Here is a 13,563-nt window from a genome sequence, read left to right on the forward strand (position 1 = left end):
TACTTTAGAATGTACGTATGTGTAGGAATAAAAAGATGGTTTATAGGATACGTGAAAATGTGCCATTCTCAGAGGAAATTCAGTCAAGAATAAATAGCATAGACTGGCATGCTTTCTATAAAAGTTTTCTGTGTTTATTTTAGCTTCTAGGCTTGGTTTACAACTGTCAGTAGCTCTGACATGTTTAAACATGTGTTTGGGTGACAACACAGCCTCTCATGTATTCCTTTGGAATGATTTAGAGACCATCTAAGGGTTCTGGCTTTGGGGCTCTAGGCACTTTGTTGATGCAGCTTCACATGTCATACCTGCAAGTCACTGTGTGTTGCAACAAACAGTCTTTTTTAAAGTGCCTAGTAGTCTCTACACAACCTTTGGAAATTGTGCTCACAGAAGTCCTTTTACTAGCTAGTCTAGAATTTTCTTACTCTGAACCCCCATGTCTTCTCTAAAGCATGGGGAACTTTAGAACTAATTTATTTGTTCACAATTCTGTTGTGAAACGGTTTATTACAGGCATTGGGCTGTTTTCACTTTCTTTTTCTTTTTTCTTTTTCTTTTTCTTTTTCTTTTTCTTTTTTGTTCTTGTTCTTACTGCTGTTGTTGTTGGTTGGTTGGTTTAGGTTTTGGTGTTTGAGATAGGGTCTCAGTATGTAGCCTGTCTGACCTGGAACTCTCTCTGTAGACTAGGCTGGCCTCAAATTCAGAGATCCATTTTCTTCTGCTGCCCAAATTCTAGGATTAAAGCATGCACCAGCATCCCCATCTTTCTTTTATTATTTTTGAGGCGGTATCATTTCTATGATCATCTACAGTAAAATATGCTTGACAGTAGAGATTCATGTTTATTTGTTTCTTATCTTTTTTATTGAGACGGTGTTGTTCAAGATGGTTTCAAGTTCTAGGACTCAAATAATTCTTCTGTCTCAGCCTCCCAAATGCTGATGGGACTACACATACCAGGCTCTTAGATACTTTATTATACTCTATACTAGGAATATCTGTGTTACCATAATGTTTAGCATTCATCTTTAATTGAATGATAAGCACAAAGGAGATGTAATAAAGTTGTCTTATTAGACACTGCTTAACATCTTGTATAATACAGAATTTCAATGTCTCTTTTTCTATATACTGCATTTGCCTTATGTATTGTGGCTACAATACTCTGATTTTCATGTTTTATACCTACTTAAAATGGATCTCAAGTACAATACATCTGAAACCCTGTGTTATTTAATGTTCACAAATGATGGTAGAAGGTAAACTTCAGATCTGATATTTGTTTACATGTGCAGCAGGGCAGATGATGATCGACAGCAAAGGGCGGTTTTGTTTCTATTGCCTTTTTAGTTATGAGCCTAGCCTTTTGCCATGGAGTCATCTCTCCAGCCCTATTCTGCTTCTGTGAAGAATCATATAGAAGTCTATGTGTTATGTACCGTTTTTCCATAGCACAGCCATGTTGAGAAAAACTCCAATTGAGGTGTTTTCAGGATGTATTTAGGAACGTTTTAGGAAATAGATGAGGCTGACAGGAAACTGTGGAAATGTAGAATTTTTAAGAGCTGGTTGAGAGTAGCACAGTGCTAATTTGGGAATGCATTATCAATTTACTCCAGGAAATGTACACCCCCAATGGAGAAGCTAGAGAAAGCACCCAAGGAGCTGAAGGTGTCTGCAACCCTATAGGTGGAACAACAATATGAACTAATTAGTACCATCTGGAGCTCGTGTCTCTAGCTGCATATGAATCAGAAGATGTCCTAGTCGGCCATCACTGGAAAGAGAGGCCCCTTGGTCTAGCAAACTTTATATGCCCCAGTACAGGGGAACGCCAGGGCCAAGAAGTGGGAGTGGGTGGGTAGGGGAGCAGGATAGGGGACTTTCAGGATAGCATTTGAAATGTTTATAAAGAAAATATCTAATAAAAAAAGCCTTTACAAAGAGCTATTTGGAGGTGAAGCTATATCATTGGAAAGCAAGAGAGGAAGAAGGCATGTAGTATTTAGCATTTAGATATCTGGACGTGATTGCTGCCTCATATCTATGTGATTTTGTCTCTGTCTGTTTGTTTGTTTTATTCTTTTTCTCTATTTTACATTTTTCAACACCCCATTCCATCCATCCCCCACCTCAAGTTGCTGCAGGACTAGGCACATTCTTTCCCACTGAGGCCAGACAAAGGCTCACAGCCAGGCAGGCAGGTAGGCAGGCAGGCAGCAGGCAGGTAGCAGGCAGGCAGCAGGCTCAGGGACAGTCCTTCCTCCAGTTGTTTGGGGGGCTCACATGAAGGCCAAGCTGCTCATCTACTACATAGGTGCAGGGGGCCTAAGTCCAGCCTGTGGTTGCACTTTGGTTGGTGATTCAGTCTGTGGGAGCCCATAAGGGTCCAGGATAGTTAACTTTGTTGGTCTTTGCTGTCCTCTTTGGGTCCCTCAGTCTTTCTCCTAACTGTAAGAATCCCCAAGTTCCGTCTGTTTGGGTGTGAGTCTCTGCTCTGTTTCCATTGGCTGTTGGGTACAGCCTCTCTGAGATCAGGTATGCTAGCTAGGTTACTGTCTACAAGTATAACAGAGTATTAGTAATAGTGTTGGGATTGGTGCCTGCCCATCTGTCTGACTTTTTTCAGCCATAAAATGAGATGTATACTTTCTCTGTGTGTATGTGCATGTATGGGTGTTTATTTGTGCATGGATGTGTGCATGCATGTGGATGCTAGAGGATAACCTCAGATGGCATCCTCAAGAGGCTTGTACATTGCTTTATGAGACAGGGTCTCTCACTGACCTCAAGTTCAGTTCCAGAGCCACCTGGCTCTGCCTCCCCAGTGTCTAATTATAAGCACATGTCACTGAGGTTTTCGCTTTCCTGTTTTTCGTTTGTTTTGTTTTTCCCATGGGTTCTGGGGATCAGATTCAGATTCGCCTGCTTGCATGGTAAGCACTACACTTACTCAGCCACTTCCCCAACTGAAGGTGAAAGTTCTTACCTAAGTGAGACAGGAGACAAGGGCAGCAGGTGACAAGTAACACTAAAAAAAAAGTAGAGCAAAGGGCTGTTTGATGTATGTTATAATATTTAAACTTTGAGTATCACTAAATGAGATTGTCTTCTGTCTACTGAAAATGTGTGTTAGGTTAAACTTGTGTAGATATTCTGTTTTTAGTTGGTAGAAACAGGCAGAGCATCTCTGCCTGAGTCTTGCTTTGCCACTTACAGGTTTTCTTAGCATTAAGAACAGGAATGAGTCCTGCTGACTTCCTGCCAGCCTCACATTTAGTCCGCAGGCTGCTGTGCGAAGTGACTTATGAGAAGCTCTATCATACTTTCCCAAAGAATTGTGATGGCACAGGAAATGGTGGCACATGCCTTTAATCCCAGGACCCAGGAGACAGAGACAGCTTGGTCTTTGTGAGTTCAAGGCCAGCCTGGTCTATAGAGCAAGGTCCAGAACAGCCAAAGTTACACAGAGAAACCCAGTCTCAAAAAAAAACCAAAATAATTAAAAAAAAAAAAAAGACGTAAAGTGATTTTTTTCGTAATGCCTTCGGCTGGGTTGTGCTACACAGGACTCTGATGTGACACAGGGGGTGGGCTTTCCTACCAGGTGTCTCTTCTGTGCTTGTCACTTGTACACTGTGGCCTTCTGTGATTTAGCTGACTGCCACAATTAAGCGGTATGTACTTTATCTGAAAACAGGAAAAATAGCGTGGTCATATTGTTCAATGCATATTTTTCGTTTTCCATTGTAGATTAAAGAGTCTATTGTTGGGGAAATTCGACGAGAAATTGTAAGTGGACTTTTGGCAGCAGTGTCTTCAAGTAAAGCACCTGGTCCTAAGCAGGACAGCCACTGAGCGGACGCCTTCGGTAACGTTTGTCATGTCTTACACATTGACACTTGATTCACAAGTCTTTGCTTTCTTAGGGAAGCTGTTAGAACTAGCTAAACTTGTATTTTTAAAATAGATGTCATAGTTGTCCTACAGTATGAAAACCATATGCAACCCATATGTATAAACAATTCAATTTAAGAACAGAATTGCCTGCAGTGTATTCTTACATAGAAAGTCCTTATAGTAAATAAATCCTGGAGTTGGACTGTAGACCAGAATCTTACTTTAATATTAATTAAATTGTATTTCAAATGTACAATGTGTGGGCAAGAATTTGAGAATTAGTCAAAAAATTTTAATGCCTTACCTTATTATTTTTGTCATTTGAATAGATATTCTGTAGATCCATTTCTAATCATAATTTATTAAGGATTGTTTTATGTGACTTACTACAATAATAGCTATAACTGTATTTTATAAATTATATATATATTTTATTAATAGCAATGTTTATTGAACACACCAAGGAATAATAATGTGTACAACACTTTCAAAGCTGAAGGTGTTTATTCAGTGTTATGAAAAATGTTGATATATAATTTCAGCTATGAAAAGTAAGAAAATATTTTATAAATATTATGTCTTAGCAAATCATACAATTTCTTTTCAAAACCTAGGGTAAAATTATTAACTTTCAAAAATGTATAACACCCAGAAAATTGTGTATGTATATATATATATATATATATATATATATATATATATATATATATTAAGTGGATGGATAGATGATAGATAGATAGATAGATAGATAGATAGATAGATAGATAGAGAAACATCTATGCCATATATATGGATTTATTTGAATAACTTTCACATTTGTTTTAAAGAACTTTCAAAATAGTATTTAAAGAATGTTTAATATTCATTTTTCCTTCTTTTTAGGGTTGAGATGGATCCCATTAACTAATATAGGCATTGTCAGTGATTTATGCTGGTGGAGGTGTTGTTTGTCCTATGGAAGATATTTTCTACTGAGCTGGGCTACTGTACACAATGGACAGTGTGCATTTCTGTACAGGTTACGGTTCTATGCATAAACATTTTAGAAAACAAACATAGAAACTTAGGCACTTTGCTGACTCCTTTCTGAACTATCAGACTGGCCATTTGAAAGCCTAGTATTTATTTGTATGTCAATATTTGCCCAGTTGATGTCCTATGTAGAGTTAATTGTAAAACTTGAAGAATTTCAGACATAACCAACTTATAAATGACCTATTTCTTCAGGCTAGCTTCTACAACACTGACCTCCATGAGGTATTTACTGTGCAATAACAGATTCGTCTTCTGAGAGCTTGAAGCAACCCATGATTTGTCCCTCCACTGCTCTTCACTGGGTTCACTTCCAAGGAGACTAATGGCTCTATTGTAAAAATTGCTCTTAATTCTTGAAGAGGCTACTGAGAAGCAGTGGGGTAGATCTCATGAGGTTACCTACAGCTACTTCATGTTCTTACACTGTAAGCCTTGTTGCTTTGCCCCAACAATTGTAATTTGATTATAGCTATGAGCCTTATGGTAGACACTATGTACCCTCTGCGGTGTAATTGCATTATAGCTATGTGCCTTGTGGTAAGCACTATGTACTCTCTGCATTGTCCAAATGTCTTACTTTAAGGTGTTTCTTCTGTCTTTTCGACTAAGTAGTATTGTCAAGATAATGGGGCCTGTGACTTGAATGGATAGAATAGAAATGAATAAGCTGGTTTTTGTTTTTCCAAATGAGATTTAGATTTGTTTTTCTCATGCATAAATGATTTTAATTCAGTTTTAACCAGTGAAAACTCGTGGTTTTTCTGAAAGAAAAAAGAAAAGGGTTTCCTATCTGGTATTATATATGTCAAATAAATGTATAAAGTAACACCCAAATGTTATTAGAAACTAGTCTTTTAGTATTTGTAATTTTCAACTCTTATTGTGTTACTTTGTGTGAAAATTTTTAGTCAAAAGTGCTTGGAATAATGGAATGGTTAGCATTCTTTGAAAGAGTATCTAAAAAGTTTATAAATATTTGAACTATCACACAAAGGTTGATCTCTAAAAAAACAAAAAACCCCATTAAAACAATAAAGAATTTATTTTGCCTAAAATGTTAAATTTATTTTTTGAGCTGTAACATGAAGAATTTGGATTACATTTGAGGGCTAACCAATGAAGTCTGAAAGGTTTATTGGGCCTTCCCTCCCTGAAGAGGCTTTGGCAGGGCTTTTAGGAAAGTCGGTGTCCACCACCACGAGGACACAGCAGGACATCACTCTTGGGCTCAGAAACATCCAGGGCTATGATCCCATGTTAAGCCAGTTTGAACTTCTACTAAAAAGTGTACAGTTAAACTATGAAGAACAGATAAGAAGCCAGGTATCACATGCATGCCTATAATCTTGTTATTAGACAAGTAGATGCAGGAGTGTCAGGAATTTGAAGCCAGCCTGGGCTTACAAGTGACTGTCCCTCAAAAGACGAATGAAAAAGAACAGATATTAAAATATGGTTGTCATCTCTGTTCTCCCCCTCCTGGCCCCCTCTTCACCCAGTCCCACCTCTCCATCCACCTCTGAGGACTATTTTGTTTCCCTTTCTCAGTAACATTCACACATCCTCCCTTGGGGCCTCTTTTTTACCCAGTTTCTTTGGGTCTGTGAATTGTAGTTTGGTTATTGGTTATTCTGCACTTTATGGCTAATGCCCACTTATAAGTGAATACATACCATACCTGTCTTTCTGGCTTTGAGTTACCTCACTCAGGATGATAGTCTCAAGTTCCACCTATTTGCCTGCAAAATTGATGATATCTTTGTTTTTAATTTTTAAATAGTATTCCATCCAGCAGATGTATCATATTTTCTTTATCCATTCTTCAGATGAGGAAAATCTAGGTTGTTTCCAGTTTCTGGCTGGGGTCCAGTGTCCCTGAGGGGCATTGTTTGGGTATATGCCCAGGAGTGGTATAGCTGGGTCTTGAGGTAAAATAGGTAGGGGGAGATGGGAGGGGCCGGGAGTAAGAATGGAAATAGGTGGAGAACATCTCTGGGACCAGTTGGAGACCTGGGCTGGGGGAGGAGATGCAAAGTCTATGGATGTGAGCCTAGCTGAGATTCCTACCACAGGGGGATATAGAGACTGAAGTGGCCACCTCCTATAGCTAGGCAGGACCTCCAGAGGAGGGACGGGGCATCAATCCACCCACAAAATCTTCAACCCAAATTTTGTCTTGCCTACAAGATGTGCAGGGGAAAAGATGAAGCAGAGACTGAGGGAATGGCCATCTAGTGACTGTCCCAACTTGAAATATATCCTATGTGAAAAAGCCAGCCACTGACACTATTAATGATACTCTGCTATGCTTGCAGACAGGAACCTAGCATAACTGTCTGCTGAGAGACTTCATCCAGCAGTGGATGGAGGCAGATGCAGAGACGTACAGCAAAATGTCAGGTGGAGCTCGGAGTTTTGCGAAAGTGTGGGGGGATAGAATTGAACAAGATAGAGGGTTCAAGGACCCTGAGTCAACTAACCTGGGACCATGGGGGCTTATGGGTACTGGACCACCAATCAGGGAGCAGGCAGGACCTTTTACACATTTGTAGCAAATATGCAGCTTGGTGTTCATGTGGTTCCCCTAACAAGTGGAACTGGGGCTGTCTCAGTCTCTGTTCCCTGCAATTAGGTCCCCTTCCCCCTACCTGAACTGCCTTGTTGGCCCTCAGTGGGAGAGGATGTGCCTAGCCCTGCTGGGGCTGGATGTCCCAGGGTCGGGTGGTACCCAAGGGAGGAGAAGGGGAGGAAACATTGGTGGGGGGAGGGTTTTGTAAGGGTAAGGCTGCAAGGAGAAGGAAAGGGCCTGTGATTGGTAAGTAAGTGAATAAAAAAATTGAAGAAAAATATTGTTAGTCAAATTATTCAGCAGTTTAACAAGTTGATTATGATGGTGATGGCAAACATGTAAGCCAGATATTCTAAACAAATAGGAACTAATGCAAGCATTGACAATCTTAGCTATTCAGGTTTTAAGCCAATTTTGGGTTATTTCTAACAGAATAAGAATTTCAAGTTTTGATATAAAAACCATTGGTCTAACAACTGGCATACTAGGCTGAGCCAACAGACCAATCACTTAGTATATAGATAAAGGGAATCTCATCATTGGTATTCTTTTTCTTTCCTGGGTTTATTGGGAAGTTACCATGTTCAAGCCACCATGCTATATAGAGTGAGTCGTGAAGGGGGCTGAAAAAAACATGCATCTTTTAATGTAAGGTATGCTTAGCAGTGTCCATTTCTGCATTCAGAATTTGAGTGTCATTTACTGCAGTCAGAAAAGTCCACCCATGTCTTTTGGTTTGGGTGAAGTTGTTCGATTAAAGATGGAGACCTGGAGCATATGAGGTTATAAGGAACATTAGTAAATGTTATCCAGAACACCAAAAGTGATTTTAAGTTCCCATGTGCCTGATGAGAGTGATGTTCTCAGAGATGCACATTGTTCATAGCTCAAGGATGCTGTGCCAAGAGCCTTCCCAAAGAAGGCACAGAAGGAACCCTGAGATTATTTTTGAAGGTTTGTCTACTGAATGATACACCAACAATGGGCAGCTCCTCAGATTGAAGTACATGCTGTACCATTCCTTTTTAGGAAGCGATTAAGTGATTAAAAACAAGGCCAACCACGCTAAACACTGTTCGTGAGGTAATTGCTTAGTAAGTCCATGAATTCATGATTCATGATTCCTTCTATTATCTCTACAGCCCAAAGATACTATTTTTTTAAAAAAACAAAAACACCTTTAAGTCTAAAGCAGATTCTAAGTTAGACTCACAAGCATATAACAGCGTGTGTGGGCACAGTTAGAATAATTAGGGTCATTACTTAAACCTCAGTTGTGAATATGTAGATTTATATTTGGCCAGAGATTATACCATTATTACTTATTAATATATATAAAATACAGGCATTCAAATGGAAGTAATGTTTATTCAGAGCTCTGCCCGTGAGGACAAACAGATGGCATTAATAATGAGGAAATTGCAGTTTTCCATGTGAAGGCAAACCTGCTTCTCCACTGGGTTCTCAGTGGATGCCATTCTGGCATGATGTGAGAAGGAGAGCCCTTCCCTTGCTATCAGTGCCTACCTTGGTGGCAAAGCTGCACTGCTCACTGCCCAGCTTGCTTTCCGAAATCCTTGGGGAAATCATGCTCACTTCTGCTCTCGGCTCTGTCTCCTTGGATGTGCTAGCTGTGGGTATGAACCACCCATGCGGGTACCTCTACTGGTCTCTGCTATACACCCTCATTCAAATCAACAGAGTCAGATATTCCTGGGCGGAACCTTAGAATGGAGGCAGTGTCAGGCACGAATTCTTTCCTTCCTGCCTTATTTAAGAACAGAAAAGTGTTCAAATGATGAATATTAAACATTCATATTTTTATTATTTTCTCATCTAAAATCTCATCACAGTTTTACTTATTTAACCATCCTTCCTTGTTCAATTAAAAAAAAAAAGGAATCAAAAGAACCGGTAATAAAATTTCTTTAATTTTTAAAATTTTATCTCTGTGTGTGAGTCTGTACCTGTAAGGCTGTGGCACAAGACTGAGGGTGCCACTGAGGCTGGAAGAGGATAGACATCAGCATATCACGATACTTGTTTTATAGGTATTGTTTTGTTTTGTTTTGTTTTGTTTTGTTTTGTTTTGTTTTGTTTTGTTTTGTTTTGTTTTGTTTTAAGGCAGTGTCTCTCTGTGTAACCCTGGCTGTCCTGGAACTCTCTCTATAACCAGACTGGACTCAAACTTAGAGATTCCCTGCCTCTGTCTCCTGAATGCTAGGACTAAAGTGATGTGTCATCACTACCTGTCTTTATTATTTTATATTTAGAAAAATATTCTTGTGAAATATAAACTAGAGAAAACTTTCAAAGCCTTATTTATGTGAGATGGCTCGTGCCTGTTATTTCAGCACATGATAAGCTAAGGCAGGAAGTGTGTCACAAGTTCAAGGTGAACCTGTGAAGGAATACATAGTGAGTTCAGGCTAGCCTGGTCTACAGTGTAAGACTCAGCCTCTAAAGAATATAGTCCTTGCGGGGCTGGTGAGATGGCTCAGTGGGTAAGAGCACCCGACTGCTCTTCCGAAGGTCCGGAGTTCAAATCCCAGCAACCACATGGTGGCTCACAACCATCCGTAACGAGATCTGACTCCCTCTTCTGGAGTGTCTGAAGACAGCTACAGTGTACTTACATATAATAAATAAATCTTTAAAAAAAAAAAAAAGAATATAGTCCTTGCAAAGGAAACAAATTAAGACAATTACTGTTTATGGAGTGTGTGTGTGTGTGTATGTGTGTGTCCATATGTGTGTGTGCATTCGAGACCACAGGTGTGTCACTGAGTGTCTCCTTATGTCATTGGCCACCTTGTTTTGGGGCCCATGTGTCTCACTGAGGCTGGAGCTTTGTAGTCTCAGCTAACGTGGCTGGCTACTGAATTCTAGGGACATACCTGTCTCCCTAGCTCTGGGATTGTATGCATAGGGCACCACATTGATGTTGGGAATCCAATGTAGGTCTCCATGCTTTCCCAACCAAGCCATCTCTCCAGCCCCATTTTATTCTTACTATGAACTCTAAATTAAATGAGTTGACTTACTATTATAGCATGTATATTGCAAACAAAATATATTCAAACTAAACTGTAATTGCTTTGTGAAATGTTCAGAATGTTAGATACTAATTGATGTATGGTAGCCAACTGACTTTGAACTTGATGTAATTCTGAAAGGCATCAACTCTGGAATAGAGTAAATATTCAATTGCTAGATATTGGAAATACCTTAGACTGTCATTTATGAAAACACTTTAGACTAGGCACTATCTTTGGTAGAAGGAAATGGGCAGTTCCAGCCAAGAGATGAGTAATGGAGTGACATTTAACTGTGACTTGTCTAAGAGACAGAATCAGGAAGTGTGGATATCTATATTTCATGACCTTGACATGACATCTCTTACCTATACTAAAAAGAGAGCACTTTTGAGAGGTGGTGCCAACTGCCAACTTCCTGTTTCTTGTTCAAACAAGAAACATTAAGGCATCTTCAAAACATTCTGGTCCAATCCTAGATAAACCTCCTGTCACAGTAAGTTCTCCACAGCCTGTCTGTGGGGTTTTAAAGTTGCTTAGCTGAGATTTCATACTGATTGCCAAAAAAGTTAAGTAGTTTCTGGTTGTTTATCTTGAGTTGTGGGAATGACTACCAGAAGTTTTTACGTAAGTATGTCATGTGGGATTTAAAAAGAAAAAAAAAAAAAATGTTGGTCCTGTAGAAATTGAGACTGGTATCTACTGGGAAAAGGAAAGAGGCAGGAGGAGGTGAGATGTCTGAGCCCTTAACTGGCTGACACGAGACTCTGAATCCCCAATACTGACAGGAAAAAGGAGGAGGTCACAGATGAGGCCTGAGTTACAGTCATAGTAGTGTGAGAAAGTACACACACTGGAGTGACTAGGTGATGCACTGCATATTTAAAAAGAAATGATAAAAATAATTTTAAATATTTTAACAAAGTAAACAATAGGAAATATACATTTAACCTGACTTAAATAATGTACACATCATTTGAAATATCACATAGTACTCTGTAATGTATATGATGTTTATGTATATATGACTTTAGAAATAAAAAAAATCAAAAGAGAACTTTATCCATTCAAAGCCTACAGCTTAACAATTCCTTTTTTTATGAAAATAAAGTTCTCCTTGAGTAGAAATAGGTACATGAATTTATTATAATCCTGAATTTAGTATGGTTTTGTTTGGCAAGAATATGTAAGAAACAAAGACTATAGTTATATCTGCGTTTAGACATATATTTAGTCACAGAGGAACATGAAATAATACAGAGTTTTAAGTTTTTTTTCCTATAATTTGATCATCAGGAATAAGGAATATATCCCTAAAATCGATGTCCTTATACAGTTATTTTTTTCTCTTTCTATAGCAAACTGTGTTTTCTGAATATGAGTCCAGCAGTACCCCCCATTTTCTCTTCTGAAACTTAGTTATTTTTTCATTCAGACCTGGAGTTTGGGGTTGGAGAGATGGCTCAGTGGTTAAGAGCACTCGCTACCCTTTCAGAGGACCCAGCGTCCGTCACTTTCTGCCATCTACACTGGATGGGTCACAACCACTTGTAACTCCAGTTCCAGGGGATCTGATGCCGTCTTATGCCTTTATAGGCACCTGCACTTGTGAGTTCATATAAGTATATATTTTTAAAGGGATTTAAGTCTTCCCTCTGCAACTGTTTGTGTATCTATGGCTGCAGAGGGACAGGGAAAGAGGAGGTGAGAGCCTGCTACTGTCACAATTATGACAAGATAATGTCGTGTGATTTCATGTTATTCTCATTAGATGCATGTTCTCTGGGTCTCACCTACTGTTCTGGAACAGAAAGATGAGCCTTGGGAGAATGAGCCGTGAAAAACAGAAGCTATGGCCTCCGGCTCTAGATATATTCCTGTGCAGTTGACTGCACCACATTGCCGATTCTGGGAGCCAGTTATACCGAATGTTCTTTCCAGCTTTCAGTTAAGTCCAACCCCGCCTGGGGAGGTGACGTCACATTAAGTAGTTCCTGCCAAACATTGGCAAAATTGTAGGTACATGAATACTAGTTACTGTTTGGTATACTCATTTGGAGATAGTTTATGCTCTTGTTGGATTTTGTACCCAGACGCGAGATGCTGCCGTAACCAAAAGCACGGACATTAGCTTTGGGGTGGCATTAGTGGAAACCAAAAGTCCTCATGTAGAGTAGTGGGAATCTGAATGGCTTCAAGGCAGGTTCAGTGAAGGCTCATGGGAAAGTGAGGAAGACATTGGAAGGTAGAAGAAGGTTAAGACTGGCTCCTCTGATGATAACGTGGAGTCTGCCCTCATAAACATCTGTGATAATGCAGCAAAGAAGAAATGTACAGGGGCTGGAGCGATGGCTCAGGAGTTAAGAGCATTGGCTACTCTTCCAGAGATCCTGAGTTCAAATCCCAGCCACCACATGGTGGCTCAGAACCATCGGTAATGGAGTTTGATGCCTTCTTCTGGTGTGTCTGAATAAATGTACAGTCGGGTGAAGTATACAACATAGCAGCTAGAAAAGAAACTGAGTGGGGTAACCCAGAAAGACAAATATCAGATGTTCTTTCTCAAATGAGAAAGAAGACCCCTGCTCCAAATATTCTGATAGAACTGTATTCCTTACCCTTTGTCAAGAAAACTTCTCTTCGCAGCAATTGAAGACCATTGCAGAAAACCAAAACCAATCAAAGTAACAGAGCTGCAGAGCCCAACCCTAACCAATACATCTACAAAACAAGATCCACATATAAGGTTTAGGGGACATTTCTAAAAGAGGAGACAGAGGATTGTAAGGGCCAGAGGATCAGGGAGTTTGCTCTAAGACTGTGTCTCCTAATAATGTCAGAAGCTAGACCAATAAAGTCTCACCAACATGACTGTCCTGATTAAGTACAACAACCATAGGTATGCCAAATTGGACAGGGACTGACCACAAAACCTCAACCCTGCACCAAGAAGTACAGGCAATTAAGACATGCTGAGAACAGGAGAAATAGTCTTCTCCAGGAGAGAGCACATCAATTGGT

The 13,563-nt window shown here is 39.6% G+C and overlaps 1 protein-coding gene across 3 annotated transcripts in view; it reads left to right on the forward strand.

The window, feature by feature from the left end:
* Window positions 1–5,993, forward strand: part of Itprid2 (ITPR interacting domain containing 2) — an 84,104-nt gene extending 78,111 nt beyond the window's left edge. For all 3 annotated transcript variants that reach the window (XR_001783177.2, NM_080558.4, XM_006500165.3), the window contains 2 exons: window positions 3,757–3,874; window positions 4,786–5,993. Coding sequence is in view for 2 of the 3 variants with exons in the window: in NM_080558.4 (NP_542125.3) it covers window positions 3,757–3,861 (105 nt within the window). In the remaining variant the exon portion in view is untranslated. The remainder of the gene's footprint in view (window positions 1–3,756; window positions 3,875–4,785) is intronic.
* Window positions 5,994–13,563: the final 7,570 nt, after the last annotated feature.

This window comes from Mus musculus, chromosome 2 (assembly GCF_000001635.26).
Source record: "Mus musculus strain C57BL/6J chromosome 2, GRCm38.p6 C57BL/6J".
In the NCBI taxonomy this organism is placed as follows: Eukaryota; Metazoa; Chordata; class Mammalia; order Rodentia; family Muridae; genus Mus; species Mus musculus.